Genomic DNA, 22,895 nt, shown 5'->3' on the forward strand with positions numbered 1-22,895 from the left:
TCATGAAAAATCGGGGCGAAAACAAAAGTGTTGCGTTTATAATTTTGTTAAGTGTAATTAAATACTTAAATAGTTAACAACAAATTAAGTTAATTTTTAATGGTATAATAATTAAATAATGTAGGGATGTAACGATTAACTGTGAGCCGGTTGGAAATCGATTTAAATAGGTGACGATTCAAATTGGTTGAGATGCTAAACCAATCGCGATTCATTTAGGTGTAGGAGTTTATAAGAATCCATGTCTGAGGGGAACTTACTGTCTTTAGAAAAGTTTAGATGGTATTATTTTCGTTTCCTCTTGCCTCTGTATAACACATATTAAAGTTCATAAGTGCAGAGCTCCTTTGTTTACAGCAGAAACCAATGAAACGCTTTAAGCGCCACCTGATGGCAGAGAGTCAATCTGCGGCTCATTCAGCTCAGCTTTCATGCAGATATTTTTTATGTATAGTTTCACAAAACTGAAGTCAAACCATTCTGTTTTTGTTTCAAATTTCGAAATTATACAATCTAATTTAGATTAAAAACTGTTTATAATTTGTCTTAAATCTCATTTTGTTAAAAAACAATCGTGAATCGAATCAAATTGTGAAATCAAAATCGTGAATCGAATTGTATCGTGAATTGAGTGAATCGTTACATCCCTAAAATAATGCATTAAATATTTAGACTTTTTTTTTTAGATTTAATTTAAAAACTAGAGATAATGGACCATGACATTTACCCTGCTGACACATAAAACCCACAATATTGCTGAAAGTTTCAGTGTTTCTTTTTTTCTGGACTACCCATTCCCAGCTGAAAGCTGCTCTTTCAAAGCCTGCATTTAAATGTGCACTAAGCAATATTTGAAAAATGCTTTTGACCACAGTGTCAGACTGAGTCCCAAAACACACTTGCTGCCAATCAGCAGTAAGAGGCATGTCTAGTAATGATAGGGAGAAGAGAGTGCTCAGTGAGTGCACAGGACGGATATTAGCAGATCGACTATAGATAGCGAGAGATGTCAGATAAAAAAAGAGGAACATTTTGGAGGAACAAAACATTAAAAAGAAGGGTTACGATAGGGTTACAGGCAAGAGGTAGGACCCACATAAATATTGGAGCAGCTTTCCAGCGGTGGAGAGAACTCAAAGAGCGGGAAGGCCTGGAATCGGACGCAGAGGTTGGTTTGTTTCTTCTTGATAGGTGAGTTACATTGATTTTGCTTTGTTTCACGACTACTCTGTGTTGGCTCTTTCTTGAATATGCTGAGGCCGGCAGGCATAGTAGATGCTGCACGGATGCACCGTTTTTGTTCAAATCAAAGCGTAAATACATGTAGAAAATGTATCCTTGCGTCACGGCTGACACAGAATAGCATACTCAGTTTGCGTTCAGTGGATATTCTCCAAAATGGCGCTACGGTGATGCAGAGAGACACAGAGGAGACAAATTGTTGAATAAAGTCGTTATTTTAGTTTTCTTCACGTACAAAAAGTATTCTCGTCTCTTCATAACGTTACGGTTGAACCACTGATGGCAGACGGACTATTCTGACGATGTCTTTCATACTTTTCTGGACCTTGACAGTGTAATTTACTAGGCAGTCAATGGGACAGTCACAAGCCTCCCGGTTTTCATCCAAAATATCTTAAATTGTGTTCCGAAGACGAGCTAAGCTTTTACGGGTTTGGAACAACATGGGGGTAAGTGATTAATGACGAATTTCTTCAGTTAAAGGATTACTCCACCCCAAAATGAAAATGTTAAGTTGCTTACTCAGACTGTGAGGTGATTTCTAAGATGTAGATGTACTGGTCCGACACAACCATAAGAGAATGGAACTGCACTGCATCCCCAAACTTCACAATGGACATCTGAAATCAAGATAAACCAAGAAAATGATAATAACTAATTCCAGCTTCTCAAACACGCAGAATGAAGCAGTTAGAAATTACTTCAAACACTTTAATTATAATTGGAATTTAAACTTAAAGGGAAACTGCTTCTAAAATGTGAGAGAGTAAAAGGCTGGTGTGGAGGGAGTTTAAATGTGTCTCTATGTGTTTGGTTTTATTGAGGGCATTGTATACATGTTATCTTGCCTTTAAAAAGCAGCGAAACTCCTCTTCTCCCCCAAACACTTCCACATCCAGGAACAGTTGAAGCCGATGGTCCACTGTCTCTGACAGCAGGTCAAACTGAGCTGAAATGAAAATAATGTTTATGTTTACATCCCTCAATGGACTAAAAAAGTACAAGGTACTATGCCAAACATTAGGATTCATTCTCTGTTAAGAATTTAATGTGTGGCAAATACAAGAGGAAAAAGAAAACTATTACTTCTATAAATTCATGTTTACAAAGCACTCAGCTTGGTCAATGAGTTTCAAAGCTACACTATTTAACTGGCAATCCTAAAATAGACCTGGGCCCAATAACTACAGATTTTCTTGCCATTTCCAATCACAGTCTGAATTAATCCTTTTCAGGGTAGTTTTTTCTTCTTTAAACAAATTCTCATTACTGTTACCCTTTCTAACCACTCCACTTATCTTCATCCCAAGAGTGGACCATTTACCATTGTTGGAGCCTTCGGTGTACTTTGGTGACTGTTGGTCCAGATGTTTTTGATAGCTGTTGTTGCAGGAATTTTCAGCCACCTTCTCCTTAATCTCCTCTGAGTTACCCGGGACCTGTCCATCAGTTGTGCTGAAGTTGATTAGTTGAGATGTTCTCTGATCAACCCATGTCTCATTATGGTTAGTCAAACAATTAGACAGGAAGTTATGGGCTGTGTGGAAGTAAGCTGTGGCTCCCTCTGTGGAGACCTCTGAATGCTGAGGCGAATGGAGTGGGCTGCCACGGGATAGCAAAGACTGTCCTGGGACCAACGCCTAGGGGAATTAAGCAAATTAAGTGAGTGAAAAGAGAACATTAACATTATACTGTCATGGAAATATCAAGTCAAAAAGAGCATAAACCCAGACCTCATTGAGCTTGGGTTGAACCATGTTGTCCCTGTCATCAAAGGTAAAGTATCTGGCATTATTCTGTTCAAATGGTGTACTGGTGGAAGGAGCTGATTGGGCAGCCAACTGAACTACATGATCACATCCAAGACCATCTAATACAGTTCAAGTGTTCAAATGGCAGCAAAAAAGAAACTCAAAGAGATGCACCTATGCCATTCAAGGTAACACTCACTACAGGACAGAGTGTTCAACATACTCTTTGCTTCAGATTTATTTTAAGGACATTAATGCTCTTAAAATAAACACCTTTACTGATCTCTGCCCCATGCAGAACCAACTATGTGTTTGGCCTAGATGATCCGCAGGACACCAAGCAAACAGACTGAAAGCAGCTGAACAAATGTCCCAGAACCTCCGGTTTGCATGTCAAAGCACATTTTAAAACTATGCACCACTGCAGAGGAGGAGGATGAACTGTGTATTAAACCAGTCATTAAAAAGAAAATGGCTTGCAGGATGTAACAGTGGAGAAAAAAATAAATAAAACTATTAAATTGGTTATGCTGAAAATAGGTCATATGATAAAATTATTGGCTGCCTGATGGAGTCCCAAGATAAAAAGCTCTCACACCCAGTGCTTGGCAACCATTCTGTATTCATGAAATTATTTGGTAGCACATTTAATCCAGGTTTTCTCATGTTCCAACAAGATGATCACCCACTCATGGTAAGCATGATTCATCTTTTCTGATTAACTTTATCTTGTGTTGAAAGCTGAGATGTAAAAAAAAAAGATCAGGACCAAAAAACTGGCGCCATGCTAATAACCAGTATCAATCAACTCGTGTAATCGCAACTATTATGGGACATTAGAATATTGTGTTTAATTGCAATGAGGTGGAGGCAACCACAAGCTAGTCATGCTAGAGAGAATGATTGTAATTGCTGTAATACTAATGAGAAGTGTGTTGAGAGTTGCATGTGTTTGTACCACTCCCTGGAATGTTCTGGCAGGAGTATATGTCCGCCTATGCTTCCAGGGCTTTGCTCATGACAGAAAAATAATTATCTTTATGACTGTTAGGGCCATATGCTTACGGTCATTCCTTAGCTCATCCAGGTGGCTCAAGCTGCTGTCGAATTCAGTTGGTGGCTGGCAAAATTCAGTCTGACACTTTAGGCACTGTAGCCAAACTGTCTCTGGTCTCTCCTCATCCAACTGCTGCTTGTTTTCCTCCACGACTCTTGAGAGAACCTCCACTAATACCTGAGGAGTCAGAATTCTGAACTCAATTAGGTAACATCATGTTGCTCTAAATTTTAAAGTTCCATCAAAGAGTCAACAAATTGTGTGGGAATGCGTCAAAAGAGATTTAAAAATATAGCTGTAAGCAGCAATTAAAGGGTCAAGCACAACAGAGGTAAAATGAAGAGCTAAGGAGCTGTCCTTAATTACTCAGTATAAAGACCAGGGCCCGTATTCACAAAACATGTTATCTACCACTAAGAGTTTTCCTAAATAGCAGTAAAAAATGTTAGCAAAGAGTTTACTCTTAAAACCTATTCACAAAGCTGCTGAGACAAACTTTACTAAGGAATAAAGAGATGTCTTAAGCGAAGAATAAGGGTGGGGTTGACCTTGTTGCTATGGATGATGTCAAAATGGTTACTAACTATGCACACAGTGATTGGCTGATAGGGGTGGAGTCTCTGTAAGAGATTTATTCATAGAAATATTGCAGAGCACAATATTATGTTGCCATATTCAAATAAAGGTTTAAAAATAAAAATGTTGCCACATTCAAATTAAGATTTTAAAATGCAGGCTAAGTGTCACTAATTAAATAAGTACATGTTCAGCTAATTGTCAGCCTCTTACATGTCTGCCTCTCAAGAGACTGCATAATTTAAGTGACAAATTATGTATTATAACCATTTTCAACTTGACCGCAATGTTTTATTCTCCATTTAATACATTTTGCCTGTACATAAATGAAACTTTGTTATATCATCGCAGATTCAAACATATAAATCAAAACATTTATTGCATTTATGAAGAAAAGGCTGTCGCCTGTTGCCTCAATGGTGTACAGTGTCTTTGGGAGGACTGTTGAGGCAGATTGCCAGCAACAACCATTGCTGATTGTTTGTGATTTGGCTTTAGTGACTTAGGAGTCCTCTTGTCTACTTTTCACAGATTTAGGAGCTAGTTTTAATGATAAAATGCTTTGTGAAATACTCTTAGAGCAAAAATTTAGGACTGACACGCCTATTTTTACTACTTTTAGCCTTAAGATGTTTTGTGAATATGGCCCCAGGGTTCTCCAACACTGCTCCTGGAGAGCTACCTTCATGCAGACTTAAGTTCCAATGCTGCTTCAACACATGTCTGTAATTAAGTAGCCCTGAACACATTGATTAGCTGGTTCACGTGTGTTTGATTAGGGTTGAAGCTGAACTCTGCAGTATGGTAGCTCTCCAGGAGCAGGGTTGGAGACCCGTGTTAAAGACATTTGTTGATTCAGCATTTTACTACAAAACTCAAAATGGCTGATGTCCAAAAAGGCCCGATGTAATGTGCCGAAATTACTCATGTTCCCTCAGGTTATGCTTGTTATAATGCAAGCCAGGTTTGGTCAGAATCCGCTAAAGCAGGGCCTACAAACTCGGTCCTGGAGGGCTGGTGCTAAACTCTGTAGGACACCGGCCCTCCAGGATGGAGTTTGGAGACCCCTGTGCTAAAGCGTTGCGAAGATATAGCCTCATGTCCATTTTTGCACATACTTTGTCAAATTCGTTAACGCATAAGGAATAGACAGAAGTCTTAAGCTAAGAGTAAGGGCGGGGTTGACCTTGTTGCTATGGATGTCAGCATACTTACTATGCACACAGTGATTGGCTGATAGTCTCTGTCAGAGATTTATTCATAGAAATATTGTAGAGCGCAATATTATGTTGCCATTTTCAAATAAAAGTTTTAAAATAAAAATGTGAATTGCCACATTCAAATAAAGATTTTAAAATGCAGGCTAAGTGTCACTAATTAAACAAGTAAGCTATATATTCAGCTAATTGTCAGCCTCTTATATATATGCTTCTCGTAAACAATTAGTCAATATGCATTAGGGATGCCCTCGACTAAAGATTTTTCTGGTCGACTAGTAGTCGTACATTTTAAGCATTAGTCGACTATTAGTCGCACTTTTATTAATAAACCATATAAATCATAATAATGAGCCTTTAATTGCCTACATAGCCTAATAAGCGCTCAAGCACACACAAAAAAGGCTTGCCACAGCGCACCTGCAAATGTAATATTTATGAATGTGTTAGGGAAAAACAGCAAGTACACTGCATTAACGTTTCAATAATTTATTGTTACACTAGTGCTTTCTGTTTTCGGTTTAAGAGAACAATTTTTTTTTTCTGCGACTTAAGCGACTAATAAAATGTTGGTAATATGCATATAAACAGCCTTTTAATTAGCAGAGTAGAATAATCATGGCTGATAGTAAGACATGCAAACATAAAAGAAAACCAAACTGGACGAGAGAACAGCTATATATTAAGGATATAATAAAAGATTTAGAGTTGGATAACCTCCAAATCAAAGCCGATACCTTTTTAAAAGCTCATTATCATCAAATGTTTCTAAAATGTTTATATTCCGAGGTAGATTGCTGGCAACAGCCATTTTAGGATAGTTCAGATTTAGTCTTAGTGGCTTAGGAGTCCTCTTCACTACTCCTAAGGTTTCACAGACTTAGGATCTAGTTTTAGCGCTAAAATGCTTTGTGAAATACTCTTAGAACTAAAATTTTGGAGTCCTAAATTTAGGACTGACGCGCCCATTATTTTTAAGATTCTCTCCTAAATCGGCCAGTTATGAGCTACTTTTAGCCTCAAGATGTTTTGTGAATATGGGCCCTGAGCCAGTTTTGGTGAAAATTTGACAAACTGTGTAGAACAAGTTCGAAAAAAACAAATTTTTCCAGAGCAAATTTCATAGCTTTCCCACAAGCAGTTCTGTAAGATTCATAAGATACATAACAATATGCTACAGCGTTTGTAAAATACAGCATTTTACTACAGAACAAAACTCGAAATGGTCTACGCTTAAAATGGCTGATAGAGGTTGACCGATTTTACCGATACTGACAGCTAGCTAGGTAGAACTACACTGGCCGATACCAATTAATCAACCGATGTTGATAAAATGGATACTGACAAGATGTTTTGTGAATATGGGCCCTGAGCCAGTTTTGGTGAAAATTTGACAAACTGTGTAGAACAAGTTCGAAAAAAACAAATTTTTCCAGAGGAAAAAATTTTTTTCCCAGGAGGAAATTTTTTTTTGCTTTTAGACCTTATGGTTCAAAAGTTATTAGCAAAAACATGAGTGCAAATTTGGCCTGATGGTAGCGGTACAGAGTTTGAGTTAGAGACTCCAAATTTGATGTGGCTAATGATGAGACTGTCCTCCATCTGTGTGGCAAATTTCATAGCTTTCCCACAAGCAGTTCTGTAAGATTCATAAGATACATAACAATATGCTACAGCGTTTGTAAAATACAGCATTTTACTACAGAACAAAACTCGAAATGGTCTACGCTTAAAATGGCTGATAGAGGTTGACCGATTTTACCGATACTGACAGCTAGCTAGGTAGAACTACACTGGCCGATACCAATTAATCAACCGATGTTGATAAAATGGATACTGAACGAAAACTAACATAGTGCTAAAAAGTACTGAACCATACTTTGTAATTTAAATGAATAAAAAATATTAATATTAATTATATATATTGATCATTAAAATTAGTTCATAGTGCATTAGTTAATGTTAACATAAGCAACTTTAAAATTAAAAAATGTATTAGTAAATGTTGAAATAAACACACTCCAACAAGGAACACTTCTACAGCTTTTATCAATCTTAGTTATTTCATTTAATTTCAACACTCATGCTTAATGACCATATTTAAATATCTACACAAAGGCCATTGCATTAAAATTACATACATATGAATACTGTATGTATACTCTCACACTTTAATTGACCGATCGGTAAGCCCCTCCCCTCGAACGCAGATGAGCCAATGGCAGTCAAGTATCAGTTGCACGGGGAGCGGAACTCCGATATATGTAGGTTTCAGTGCCATAAAAAAACATTGGACGATCCTAAGCTCGCATCAGTTTGATGGTGGTTATGCTACAAAAATTTAAAAACGATGTGCCTTGGGTACTTGTAACACTGATTCCAGGTATCCTGAGAGGATAGGCAATAGAATTTATTTTATTACATTTCCTAAACCCAAACAAAACAGAGCAAAATGTCCGTAAGCATTCAATCCCAATCAAGACAAAAAACGTTCATTTTCTGGTTGTCACTCATTAAGTTACAATTTTCATCTGCTCAGGCAGAACGTTAATGTCATCTTGCGTTTCAGCAAGGTATCTCTGGCTAAAACTAACAGTAAAGTTAGTGCGTCCATTCTAACGTAAAAACCTAAATAGCGGACTGTTCTCACGTCATGTACAGCGTAGGTCAAAAACACATAAATGAAGGCCTACATTTCAATGCCTCTCCATATTAAACTGTTTAAATGTGGATTAATTTAATCGTACCCTGCGATACATGAACAGTGTTGATCCTGCATGTTGTCATTCACGATCGTGATGACCGTAATACAAGACTTCTCCCGCTTGCATTGTGATCTGTAAACACGCTTCGAGTTACTCACCATATTTATTTTAAAATATTGTATATATCCCTCCATGGAATATTTAATTCACACTTGAATGGTGGCCCTTCTGTGTCCAAAGTTTTTTCAAAAACATCGTGGGATTTCAAGGTTTTCACACTGACAGCTGTCATTGTAAGAGCGTGAGCAGCTCCGTTTGTTTGTCCAAGGGAGCACCAGTAACTAAGGGAGGCGGGGCTTACTGATAGGTCAATTGCTTCTGTTTAGAACACTTGATTATCTAATCAAAATAACAAAATATGTTAGTCACACTAGCAAAAGCGCAGCACCGGGTCATATCTAGGACAACACACAGGTATCACACACCATGTGGAATGGATTTTTGCCGATAGTCGATAGTTCCGGCAATCAACTATCGGTGCAGATTAATCAATCGATCAATCGGTCAATCTCTAATGGCTGACATAGGAAAATTGGGTAGCATTTGATTCGGTATGCCGCTCTGAATCTAACGTGATCAATCTTATAATTTTTTTTGTCAAACTGTCCAGAAATTATAAACAAAAAAGTAAATTTGTTTATATCTTTTGACCAGTAGGTGACGCTGTGCTGAAACTACTCATGTGCCCTGAGGTCATGCTTGGTATAACACGTACCAAGTTTGGTCAGAATAGGTAAAGCATTGCGAAGATATAGCCTCATGTCCATTTTTGCAAGAATTTCGTCAAATTTGTTACGCTTGTTACAAGATTGGTTTGGTCTATCAGAAATCTTTTTATAACTTTTTGTCAGCATTGTCTGAATGTAATCTGAGCCATTTTGGTGAAAATTTAACAAACCGTCTAGGACGAGTTTGGAAAAGTAGGTTTTTCTCAAAATTTTAAATTTTGAAAATCCTGACTCGAAGAAATTTTAATTTTGGTATGTATTCGACTTGACCTGAGCCAAGGAATCAGAGGAATACAGAATTTTTACAGTTCAAAAAATTATTAGCAGAAATATGAGTGCAAGTTTGGCCTATGGTGGCACTACATAGTTTGAGATAGAGACTCGAAATTTGCTATGGTTAATATTGAGACTGTCCTCCATCTGTGTGCCAAATTTCATAGCTTTCCTGCAAGCGGTTCTATGGGCTGCCATAGACTTACAGAGAGTCCCACCAGTTGTTATGCGATTGTGGAGCACAATGCAAAATCAACAAAATGCATAATTGGCCATTTTAATGAATAATTAGTAGGGGTGTAACAGTACACGTATTCGTACCGAACCATTTCGGTACGGGTCTTTCGGTTCGGTATGCATGTGTACCGCATGAATACAGTTTTTTTTTTCTTCTTCTTCTTCTTCTTCTTCTCAGGAAATTCAAATAATAAATGGCGTTTGACCGTCTTTTAGGTGGCACGACAAATCGGTATGTATTCGACTTGACCTGAGCCAAGGAATCAGAGGAATACAGAATTTTTACAGTTCAAAAAATTATTAGCAGAAATATGAGTGCAAGTTTGGCCTATGGTGGCACTACATAGTTTGAGATAGAGACTCGAAATTTGCTATGGTTAATATTGAGACTGTCCTCCATCTGTGTGCCAAATTTCATAACTTTCCTGCAAGCGGTTCTATGGGCTGCCATAGACTTACAGAGTCCCACCAGTTGTTATGCGATTGTGGAGCACAATGCAAAATCAACAAAATGCATAATTGGCCATTTTAATGAATAATTAGTAGGGGTGTAACAGTACACGTATTCGTACCGAACCATTTCGGTACGGGTCTTTCGGTTCGGTATGCATGTGTACCGCATGAATACAGTTTTTTTTTTCTTCTTCTTCTTCTTCTTCTTCTCAGGAAATTCAAATAATAAATGGCGTTTGACCGTCTTTTAGGTGGCACGACAAATCGCTGTATAAATGCCTTAGAGAGCCGGTGTTCTGGGACGGTTCAGAAACGAGCTGGTATAATCCCAACACAAGCACTGACTAGAGCGGCCGCGATCAGCTCCGGTTCCCGTGTCTGAGCCGTGACGCCCTGCAGATTTGTGCAGAGCGGAGTGCGAGTGAACTCGATCATTCCTTCCTCTGTACTACTAGTTTTAACGCGAATAAACATGACTGAACATCTCATGCCTCATGTAATTGCTCAATCAGTGTTTCAACTGCGGAAAGACATCAACAATACAGCTTGGAAATAAAACACAGCTCGTTAGTTCACTAGAGAAATTAAGTCTAGAGAGGAGCATTTTGCGAAATATTACACCATATACTCATTATATTTTACTAAACCTGTTAGTCTTAATTACTTAATGTACAGTATGTTTAAATTAATCTGTTATGAAACATGCTATGACAGCCATTGTGTAATTTAATATATTTTAACAAATAACTTAGAAATTGTATTATTTATAAGTTAATTTAAAAACTGCATTATGTGCAATTTACATGTTTGCATACAATTTTTTTTTTTTTTTAAGTTGAGTGTTGATCATCTATTTAAAAATAAATAGCAATTAAATTTAAGTTTGGGTTAAGTTGTTATGCCTAATTGTAACCTTATAATGTAAAAGGTCTCCCTATAGTTTTAAGCATAAACTGATAAGATTATCACTAAGAAAATTTTAACTATAACTGAATGTATTTAAAGAAAGAGCAACTTGTTTAGTAAACCATAAAAAAAAAATGTTTTAAAGTTTAGTTTTTCCCCCTGCTGTACCGAAATCATACCGAACCGTGACGTTAAAACCGAGGTACGTACCGAACTGTCATATTTGTGTACCGTTACACCCCTAATAATTAGTAATTTTGCCACAAAATAGAAACTACAGTTTTTCCCTTATGTCATTAGATTACAAATGTTGCACTTGATGGCAAATCCTTCTGTCATCTATGGCATTCTTGATTTCAGGAACATTTTTACTATTAAAAACACAAATTCTTGATATATCAACAATGCCATAAACAGCAGAAATTAAAATTCTTGAGATCAAAAATGTTATTCCAAATAGCAGAAACTATTATTGATATCTGCAATTTAATTTTCAGAATTATTCAATTATGTCATACTTTTGCAAGCAGATTTGACTTTGTAGGATATTAATTTTTAATATCAACAATTCAGTTTTCACTAGATAAAATGCTCATTTTTGATATCAGAAATTGAATTTATACTAAAGATTGGTGGATCGGTACATCCATACTTGTAATATCGGTTGTAATTTTAGGATTATATCTCAAGCACTGGTTGATTATGCTTGATTCTCGAATGATGAATGATCTTTATGACCTGTAATGCTTCCTGTGGCTTGTCATCCAACATTATGTAAGAACGTTTACGTCTTTCACGACTAATGTACCGGAAGTGGAGCTCCAGGGCCGGGTGAGTCATCTCCACGTTCTATAAGATGTAAAGAGAGAGTGTGAAACTAAGACAAAGATGCTCTATCATCTTATAGATCCTTATGAAGAGAAAATATGTCATCTGACCTCCACCGTGCAGGTGGCCTCAGTGGTCATGACATCTTGCAAACTGTCTAGTTCCACTAGTTTTTTAACACACCCCTGGTGCATGTCTACCTCCAGCAGGCGACCCTGCCGCACTCGTAGGAAAAGCGGTTCAGAGGGCCTTTTCTGATCTCTCTCCACATCCTCTAAAAGCAGCCCCACCAGCATTGGTCTGCACAGGTCCACTGTTAAAAAAAGTACAATAATGAAAAAGAGTTCTGGACACAAACTGCACAGGTTATTGGACAATGACGAAATGGAGATGTATCAAGACTTTTGGGTGAGTACCAGAACCAATCTTTTTGTCATTATAAATACATAAACCAATATTTACAGAAACAAAGTAGATCCAAACATTTGGTCCACAACAGTTTTGTCCCACTGCTGGTGTTACTGTGTATGGTAATCGGAGTTGAAGAAGCTACTTTAAAAGTGTAGCTTGCAAATTTGAAGTAGTTAAACAACAGTCAAGCTACTGAAAATAAACAAAAGTAGCCAACTACAAGTTACTTAAGAGGACAATATGCTTGAATACACTACTGTTCAAAAGTTTTGGATAAGATTTTTTTCTTCTAATAAAAACTTTTATTCAGCAAGGGTGTATTAAACGTTACAAAAGATATCAAATAAATGCCGTTCTTTTAAACTTCTATTTTTCAAAGAATGCTGAAAAAATTCAGTTTCCACAAAACTATTAAGCAGCACAACCGTTTTCAACATTGATAATAAAAAGCAATGTTACTTAAGCACCACATCAGCATATTAGAATAATTGCTGAAGGATCACGTGGCACTCAAGACTGTAGTAATGGCTGCTGAAAATTTTGCTTTGCTAAAGGAATAAATTATATTTAAAAATATATTAAAATAGAATTATTTCAAACTGAAATTATAGTTTACAATATTACGGTTTTATTGTATTTTGATCAAATAAATGCAGCCTTGGTGAGCCTAAAAGATAACAAGCCAAAATGTTCAAACAGTAGTATTCATTAAAAATAAATAAATGTATCCAATGATATAATGTAAAAGCTACACTACCATGAAAATAGCTGGAATACATTAGTGAAAACTGATAGTGGATGGTACTATCACAGTTTAAATATCAGTATGTAACGTATAGTTATCAGTATCAATGTATCCCTAGAAAAAAAAAAATACACAGACCTCCCCTATCGTCGTCATCTTCTACTGGTGGTTTTGGGTCAGAGTAGGCCTCAGTTGTGGACTGAGTGTTTCCTAGACTCATCTCAAGAGTAGATTCAGTGTTTGGGGGGCTGTGGCCTGTATACTGCAAGGTGGACTCTGTCTCAGGCTGCAGGTCTGTGCTCTCCATCTCTTCTTTGTCCTCTTCCTCTTTCAGTTCAGAGGACAGCAGCGGAGGAGGGAGCAACTCCAGACTGGTTGGAGGTGTGTTCGTTTTAAGCAGGGGGGATGGAGGTGTATAGTGGCACTTGGTGTTCACTTTATTGGTTACACTGTCCACTACTGGGAAAGCTGGGTTGACTGGAGTATCATCAAGATGATGCTGGTAGCGTAGCCAGTCCTCCCCTAACTGCTCTCGAAAACTGTCCATTCTCTCAATGTCATCCTTATGGGGTAGGACAATATCTGAAGAGAATCAAATATTTCACATGAGATGCGTAGTACATCTGCTTAATAAATACACAAGCTTGTCAATTAATTTTACTTGTAAACGTGATCATTGAAAAGAGTGAACTTTAAAATGCTCTGTGAAGATAAAAGCGATCGTTCACCCAAAAATGAATATTTGCAAAATCATTTATTCACCATCATGTAATTCCAAACCTGCAGGACTTTCTTCTACTGAACACAAAAGTAGAATTTTAGAAAAATGTTGGTAACCAAACTAGGGATGTCCTGAGCCGAGCCATTTTTTTAACTGATCGGTATCAGCTCTCCTCAGTCCAATCCTTATTTTACGTCAGCTGTCATGCATGTCACGGTGTTGCGCAGTAGGTATGCGCCTTTAAGTGGGTTTGTCAAACGCCATTAAAAGGAAAAGACGACGCATGAGGAAAAAGTTAGGTCTGTTGTAGCACGTAATACATGTTTTAGCTTCTGTGTTCAGTTTATGGTGTTCAGTTAATTTATCGTTTACTTTTATCTGCCGTCTGAGGCGTTGTTGTTAAAATGCGTTGCTATGGGTTGTCTTGATTCGGACTTGACTGACAGACTTTCATTCTGACAGTGTGAGCTTCATGCTTTCTAACCTTATCTTCACTTTATGTTGCAATTATTCTGCTTATTATACACATAAAATACAATAGGTTTCTATCAAGGTGTCCCATATTCATAATAGTGACCACAAAGTATATTTACAATGTCTACCATTGTACCATGTTTACAGTACATCTGTCAATTGTCTGTATACAGTGTGTGCATATATATATATATATATATATATATAGAGAGAGAGAGAGAGAGAGAGACAGTATCTTGTAATATACAGGTGCATCTCAATAAATTAGAATGCCGTGGAAAAGTTCATTTATTTCAGTAATTCAACTCAAATTGTGAAACTCGTGTATTAAATAAATTCAATGCACACAGACTGAAGTAGTTGAAGTCTTTGGTTCTTTTAATTGTGATGATTTTGGCTCACATGTAACAAAAACCCACCAATTCACTATCTCAACACATTAGAATACTTCATAAGAAGAAGTATTTTTAGTGAATTGTTGGCCTTCTGGAACGTATGTTCATTTACTGCACATGTACTCAATACTTCATCTTACATATATTACTATTACTCTCTGCACAATTATGTTATCATTGGATTGACTTTAATAACTTTAATGTACTTGAAGTGTGCAACAAACATACATTCCTATAGGAATATACAAGTATCGGATTGGGACTTGGTATAAGCAAATACTCAATATTCAATGACTCGGATCGGGGGCACAAAAAACCTGATCAGGACATCCCTAAACCAAACAATTTTGGTTACCATTTACATTCATTCAAAACAAAACAAACACTGAGAATTTTGTGACAGAATTTTCATTTTTTGGGTGAACTATCCCTTTTAAGGCTTGTTCATCACTTAAGTCATGTGTTCATCACCTTGTAATGCAGACTGCACTCTGACCTCATGGTCTGTGTCACTGGGTTCTGAGATACTGGCTCTCCTGACCTTCACCTTGTTCTGCTAATGGCAAGAATTTGCACTTCATGTCATGCCTCAGATCTTACTAACATTTTTATGGTGGCTTCACATCACTCCATCAACAATCATGTTCATTTAGTTTAACGGTGTACCACAAAAATATTTTGGGCAGATATTAAACATGTACTTACTCTGTGTTTCCTCTTTGGAACTTGGGTCACTCCTGATATGCTTACAGTCACACTGTCAGTCATGTCCCCGCCTCCACTGGACACTTCCTGCCCTCCTTGGTCAGGTGCCATATAAACTTGTTGAGAAGTGTGGGAGGGCTGACCAACCAGCTGCCCGGGCTTAGGTAAGATCTGTGAAAAAAAATAAATAAATAACTAAAATTATTTCATGTCACAAAAGCCACAAAACTTATTTGTATAATTTTATTTTCTACCAATAAATATTTACATTAAATTAAATCTCGAAAATATAGATATATTTATAAATATATATTAAATATATATTATAAATGATATTTCTCATATAGTAAAACAAATTTTTCTTAGGATAAAGGTTGAGTTTGGCCAGTACAAAACTCACACTACTGTGTGAAAATGGAATGAGTTAATTAACATCTTTCCACCATGTGTCCAAATAAAGTTACCTCTTGGGGGGGGGGGGGGGGGGGGGGGGTTGCATGTCATAAAAAGATCTTGGGGGTTCTGCATGTAGCCAGGAAAAAGTTAATTTTCTGGGTCACCTTGTAATTAAGGTGGTGTGGCCAGGGAGGACTGTGATCACTAATGAAGCCAAAAGTTATTTGTAATAAAAACGTATTGTAATTGTGCTAACAGATATGTTTTCCAACATGGCTAAATATTTTTTGACATTAAAAGTTGTTGTTTTTTTTACTAGTTTTTTTTTTTAACATTATTTACAATATTTGTTACAACATTTATGTTTTTTGTGCAGGTATGCAAGACATTTGAAAAAACAAAAAAATTATTTAGCCCGTTATTGTGAAATATATATTTTTTTTTATTTAATTAATTATACTGTATGAACACTGGGTGTCACTATCACATGCAGTCAGTAAAGCATCATTGACCTAAGTGAATGTCATCTTTGTCCTGTATGAGTGTTAAGAAAGTGTTGGAGAAAAAGCAATGGGGATGAAAGAGGGAAAAAAGCAACAACAAAAAAAAGCTTGAGTATGTTAAGAAACACAGTCGCACAGTCATTGCTAAGTCACATGTCACGAGAGTGCTGATGCCATAGACACCAAACTTTTTTGCAAGGTGTTGAGGGTAATTGTTTTGCATTTCAGAAGAGCTTCTCGGTCTGAAACACAACAATCAGTAAGGACCTTTTTGAAGCTGTGTCTTTTGCCATTGAACACATGAATTTCATGTAAACGGCTTCATTTTAACAAAAAGGATCTTGAATTTTGCTAATGCCAACAATCCTGGAAAAAAATAAGCAATTTGTAACAATTCTACCGTCCTTGATTGCAGAATTGTACCACTGTTTTCAAGACTTTGTTGCCATTGATGGACATGAAGCTGTTCTAAATCCTTTTCGATGTAAATGTGGGGAAAAGTACAGAAAATGTGCAGCTGGAACTCACTGAATGCAACATTAATATATTATATAGTAACTTTGACCAACAGGCATAAATGTGTTTTGTTTTTTGACAGCAAAACTTGGTGCCTACTTCTTTCACACCTGTATGCATTCCTTGGTTTCTGAATAAGCTGTTTGAGTGTTACTATAATAAAATACCTTAAAAATGCTTTCATATCAGTGGAAGATTAAAAAACTCCACTGAAATATATTCTATTTATTTATTATTATTATTTTAAAATCACATTATTCATTAAACCAACAGGCATAAATGTGTATTACGTACCTCACTGTATAATGCACCTTCTGTTTATACTTTCCTTGCACCCTATGTTGTATGTACAGTCATTTGCATTGAGCTGGTCTCTGCTCTCCTACCTCATAACTTGCACTATATGTCATAAAGCTTAATGTACACAATCTATATTTATTTATATACTCTGTTATTTGCACTTCTGGTTAGATGCTAACTGCATTTAATTGGCTCTGTACTTGTACTCTGCACAGTGACAATAAAGTTGAATCTAATCTAATCTAAACATTTGTGATTCATTGTTAAACGGGATTCATTTAATCTTTTTTCTTTCTTAATTTTTTACATCAGTTGTCATGTGATTAAACATTCATTAAACACTAAATGTCATTGTGATTGCTGGGCCATGCCTGGCGCCATTTGAAGTTTAAAGACTCCATTTGGTCAGAGGAAGTAAAGCCCTTTGTTGCCCACTATTCTGCTGTAATTTAAAAGCAGATTTGCCTCTCACAGTACAGCATGAATCACATGAAAAATAAGGAAGGTGGAATGGAAGGAGGATGGCACAGGAAGTAACATTTGATACCCACCAGCTGATCAGATTGGGACAGAGGGGTGCCATCCAGCTGGAGCTGAAATGCAAGCAGACATTAAAACGTCAGCTTACAACTCTAAAACATCTGCAGAACAGCAAGAAAGATCTACAAGCAAACATCTCACTATTACTTTTACAAATGACATAAAAAAAGGGGGAACTGGCACCTCCCTGTGGTAGCTATGATAAATATGAATACAATCGATGTATATTTAGATATACTGTAGTTGCTCATTTAAAAATTCATTGTAGCAATTCAGAGACTGAGACATATAACCTGATCATACTGAGGACCAATTAAAATAATGACTTTGAGGATGTGCACTGTTTATAGCTGTTCACAAACAGAGAAAGACTCACCCCTTGGAAAACAGCTTGTGGAGAGAGGTGGTGGATAGTCGATACCCTGTGTGTCTTCTGAAAATACAAAGGGTTTCCTTCCAAAGTTAACTGAAAAGAGATCAGAAAACAGTCAAGGTGGTATATAGGAGAAGTCAAAAGAAAATGACATCTTCACATCTTGACAAAATCACATTCTTCAGAGGAAAATATTCATATTGCGATTGCAAGATCCAGTTGGCTGAGCTAGAAAACATGGTTTTCAAATGTGTCATAATGATCCTCATCAAGCCCAAATTTGTAACTGTGGCATCATAAAAATGCTGAGACTCAAATCTGGGACTGAGAATAATCACTTTTCGATAACTGAAAAAAGCAGTTTAAGCTCAGCATTACTTCTTACTGTATTAAGATTATGAAGGAGGGACAAAGGTGCCAACTGAGAATGCTCCATAAGAAGGTTATAAGCCAGGTCAAGAGACTGAAGTGATGATAACTGCTCCACTCCTGCATTTAGGATAATACATTTAGATTAGATTAACCTTTATTTTTAATAAACTAACTGTTTATTCAAATTAATGACAGTTCATGAGCTCTGACAAATTGTAGATCATAAATACCAAAATGTGTTCAAAATATGCATTGAAAAGAATGTTAACAATTTTAAATAATATATAATAAAGATTATGTTGTCAAATCATGTTGACTAAGATTACAAACAAAAACAAAGAACATCAATATTGAAGAAATGTTCTGTAAAAGAACCAAAGTGGATAGTAATGGGTTAAAACAGGGCTGTCCAAACTCGGTCTTGGAGGGCCGTGTCCTGCAGAGTTTATCTCCAACCCTAATTAAACACACCTGAACCAGCTAATCAAGCTCTTACTAGGCATAAGCTGAGTCTCATTTAGAAGGCTGCACCCTCCGGAGGTCGCATCCTCTGTAGGATGCATATACGAAGTGTCCTCAACCTAGAATTAAACGAGACGGCCTTCGTAGGATGGGCGGAAAAGGAAACCGGAAGTATCACGTTGCTATGCCACCACATTTAGAGCATCGTTGCGCTCTCACACTACTTAAATGAAGGAAAATAATTTCTAAATTTGGAAAGTAATTAAAAAAAAATGGTTTTACTTGTTTTATTTTGTTCAATGTTTGAGGAGCTGCAGCATACATACAGCAGGCATCTATTAGAGAAAAAAAGGAGGAGGATATTAAAAACAAAGTTTATCCGTTTTGACCGAGGCGATTTAAGGTAAGCTGTAAACACCACATCTGCGCTTGTGTGTACGTTACATCTGCCGGCGCCGACATTTTTCAAATTAACAACGGTTGTTCACGGCGACGCAAAGAATTGTGGGTTATCTGTAGCAGCGAAGGATACACCTCATGCATCCTCCGAATTCCTGTGAAAGAAGGTCGCATTCGAAGGTCGCATTCGGAGTGTCCTACTTGCTTTTCTGAAATGAGACAGCCTCGATGACGTATGCAGCCTTCGAATCCGACCTCCGGAGGACGCAGCCTTCTAAATGAGACACAGCTATAGAAATTTCCAGGCAGGTGTGGAGGCAAGTTGGAGCTAAACTCTGCAGGACACCGGCCCTCTAGGACCGAGTTTGGACAGCCCTGGGTTAAAAGGTGGCATTTTTCAATGTACTTCCCAGTGATGAGCACTGGAATACAATCATGGAAAATGGAAAACTTACCATCGATAGTTTCCAGTTCATTGTTTCTAAGGATCAAGGTTGTGAGTTTGGCTTGGGCACTGAGGCCCAGCACTGGTGCTCTCTGGAGGTTATTATAGGCTAAATTCAGATGCTCCAGTTCAGTAAGAGGCTTGATGGAGACAGAAAAGGTATGAATAAATTAACTCGGTCCTATCATTGAGCATACCGTAAATCTAGGGGGCCCCCTGAACCGTGCAACAGGGTCCAGCCCACTAATTGTGACTTAATGCATGAGAATTTGTATTGGGTGTGAAATGGTATCCCTTCACTGATGTAGACAGAAAGCACAAATAAAGTACAAATAAATTCACACTATTGCTATTTTGCCCAATATAGCCCTTTTTAAAGACTGTCCATCTACCACCCTTGCGTGATTGTTTACTATTTTGGCTAATTTGATCATACGTTCAGTTACCAACAAGCGTGTAGAACTCCATTTAATATGATATTACATATACTTTTTTCACACACATCCACAGATTTCCCTTCAAATTCATGATGAAATTCAGCGAGAAATGTGAAAAATAATTCTGTCTAGTACTTGTCAAGAGCAACTTACCTTCAAAAACTCAACACAATCTTGGATCTTGTTGTGGCTCAAGTCAAGCCACTTTAGGACATTTAGCAGACTCTAAAACAATTTAGAGAACTGTTACATGCAGATTCCAATATCTGTTACTCTATTTCACCTATTTTGTAAGTTTAAAACAGGAGATTCTTACTAGCGACTCGTCAAGACGGGAAATGGAATTGTAACTGAAATTAAGGGTATGAAGTTCTAACCAGGGTAAAGCTGAGCTGAGATCTCCTCCACACAGAGAGAGAAGCTCCTAATAAACACACACATAACAATTACTTTCTTTCTGCATGCAAACCTGGTTCAGTTTATAGTCACTGTGCCAATGCTTGTTGGAGCAAAAATTACCTCTAGAGAGCTGACACCTTTTGAGCAAGTGAAGACTTCCAGCTGAGAATACACTCCTCTAAGACCCTCCAGATAATGAGGAGGAATACGCTTGAGCTAAATAGAAAGATAAATCAAACAAAAAGCAACATTTAGGATAACATGGCAGAATAAAGCAACAAACATAATTGAATGAATTTGGTTAGTTTGTTCTGAAATACCTCCAACTGTTTGAGGGACTTGAAAGGGAAGATTTTCACAACATACTGTACTTTCACACCAGGCGGATTAACAAGCTGTTTTAAAGACATATATGATCAGATCATTGCAACAACAGCTCAGTGTATTGGATTGGCAAATTATGATGCATTTCAACACAAATAAAAAAAGACATATACTGTATAAGGATATATTAATCAGGACACTTAGCTGAAGTCAGAAAATCATCTTAATCGAAGATGATATACAAAAATGTAGTACAACTAATTAATTTGGAATACATTTTTTCTCAGACTATCACAATCAAGCTGTACTCCTAATAAGTGTGCAATGCCATAGACACATCAAAGCATCGTCAGAACCTTCAGTACCTTGAGGGATACTGTCTTCTGCAGCATGTCAAAGAGGAACTGGACTTCCAGCAGGGAGGCAGTGTCCGCTGGGTGGGACGGCAGGGCCAGAAAACCATGCTGATATGTTCGTGAGAGAAGGTGCTGCTCGAAGAGTTGTGTCAGGTGCTGTAAACATCCCACTTGCAGAGTGAGAGTACTGGAACCATCCAGTACGGAGTCACCTATATAGAGAGCAATGAGAACATAAGGCAATGCTAGAGCATGCTAAGCATCCTCAAACATATGCAAAAGTACTCTCAGATTTTATTGACTTTATCTCTGTCAACGTGCACACACAATCTTTGTGCATTATCTTGCATAGCAGTGTCCACATTTGCAGTTATAAATATGGAGTGTATTGCTTTATCCCCATGTCTTCAACATAATGAGAATAGCATTCAATTCTCAACATAGAGAGGAGTTGCACTCAAAATCTTGCCAAACTCTAGACGAGTGGCTTTGTTACATTTTTTGCAGTGTGGATTTTTTTCACCCCCCAGGAACTGGGCCTAGTGAAACTGCTGAAATAAACAATAATACAATTTACATACTAAATACTACTATACCATTATTTCGCAGTAATGTGGCAAGTCTGTGTACAACCGTTGACTGACAGGCCCGAGTGGATGACATCCTAAAAAGGGTGAAACATATTATATTAACAGAAATATTCCAAATTATTGCAGGCAAAAGGGGAATTATTCTAATCTAAATATACATAAATAACATATTTATAATTGCTATGAAGACAGAACATTAATTTGGGTAATAAAATAGTCTCGCAAAAATAGATGTAGGAGAAAGGGAGGGTGGGATACCACAACCAAACATTCCTCACACTGTTCCTCAACTGTAAATACATGCAAGCCGAGGGTCATCTCTTCCCATTTCTGTTATGTTAACAGCTAACTGTGAGAAAGCAATATTTATTATTTTCACTATTATAAAATGTATAATCACAAACATTCAGGTATCTAGACACCCTCCACATATTTCAATTTTCAATCACAAATTACCTACACTGGCACTTCATTTCAATCTTGTTAACAGAAAACAAAACAAAACTGGCAACTCTTATTGACGCTCCAGCAATATTATCTGTTCTCATGAAATGCGCTAAAACATACCTTATGCTCCAAGAAATACGTGACCGTTAGCCTCAAATAACGTTATACCCGGTTTTGAACCGGCATTGGGATTCATGGCATTAATTCAGTTAAATTCCCTTTCACATTTGTTGACATCCTGATAGCAGTCATATGATCTTGTTTCTTAAAGGTACGGCGGCCCGATGAAGCCAAACAAGTGAATATTTAACAAAGCGCGCCCTCCTGCGTCTTTCACATGCACTATAAAACAAACAGAAAGAACATGTATTTTGAAGGTGAGCCATTTAATGGCCAGGACAATGTTAAATAAACTATCCCTCAAGACTTAAACTCTGATTATTTGTTTATTAATGAAAAATCCTTTTTCTGTGTTAGTTTGCCCTCACTGGTGGATATCACAGTCAAAACTTTTATCTCCTTGACAACTATCTTGATGTCCATGTTTACAAT

General features: G+C 37.1%; 1 protein-coding gene across 1 annotated transcript in view; it reads right to left on the bottom strand.

Annotated features, from left to right (window-relative positions):
• Window positions 1–22,609, bottom strand: part of LOC107569454 (serine/threonine-protein kinase 11-interacting protein-like) — a 64,089-nt gene extending 41,480 nt beyond the window's left edge. Inside the window, exons 1-21 of the mRNA XM_016255555.1 lie at window positions 22,464–22,609; window positions 21,903–21,970; window positions 21,316–21,518; window positions 20,947–21,021; window positions 20,747–20,842; window positions 20,544–20,651; window positions 20,381–20,452; window positions 19,801–19,930; window positions 18,498–18,601; window positions 18,116–18,205; window positions 17,751–17,792; window positions 15,485–15,655; window positions 15,251–15,332; window positions 13,328–13,771; window positions 12,144–12,346; window positions 11,944–12,054; window positions 4,059–4,227; window positions 2,976–3,112; window positions 2,567–2,882; window positions 2,091–2,191; window positions 1,765–1,862 (exon numbers count right to left, since the gene is read on the bottom strand). Of these exons, the coding sequence (XP_016111041.1) occupies window positions 1,765–1,862; window positions 2,091–2,191; window positions 2,567–2,882; window positions 2,976–3,112; window positions 4,059–4,227; window positions 11,944–12,054; window positions 12,144–12,346; window positions 13,328–13,771; window positions 15,251–15,332; window positions 15,485–15,655; window positions 17,751–17,792; window positions 18,116–18,205; window positions 18,498–18,601; window positions 19,801–19,930; window positions 20,381–20,452; window positions 20,544–20,651; window positions 20,747–20,842; window positions 20,947–21,021; window positions 21,316–21,518; window positions 21,903–21,969 (2,819 nt within the window). The 5' untranslated portion in view covers window position 21,970; window positions 22,464–22,609. The remainder of the gene's footprint in view (window positions 1–1,764; window positions 1,863–2,090; window positions 2,192–2,566; window positions 2,883–2,975; window positions 3,113–4,058; window positions 4,228–11,943; window positions 12,055–12,143; window positions 12,347–13,327; window positions 13,772–15,250; window positions 15,333–15,484; window positions 15,656–17,750; window positions 17,793–18,115; window positions 18,206–18,497; window positions 18,602–19,800; window positions 19,931–20,380; window positions 20,453–20,543; window positions 20,652–20,746; window positions 20,843–20,946; window positions 21,022–21,315; window positions 21,519–21,902; window positions 21,971–22,463) is intronic.
• Between the last annotated feature and the right edge of the window lie 286 nt (window positions 22,610–22,895).

Source organism: Sinocyclocheilus grahami, unplaced genomic scaffold, assembly GCF_001515645.1.
Source record: "Sinocyclocheilus grahami isolate Dianchi unplaced genomic scaffold, SAMN03320097.WGS_v1.1 scaffold1347.1, whole genome shotgun sequence".
Classification (NCBI taxonomy): Eukaryota; Metazoa; Chordata; class Actinopteri; order Cypriniformes; family Cyprinidae; genus Sinocyclocheilus; species Sinocyclocheilus grahami.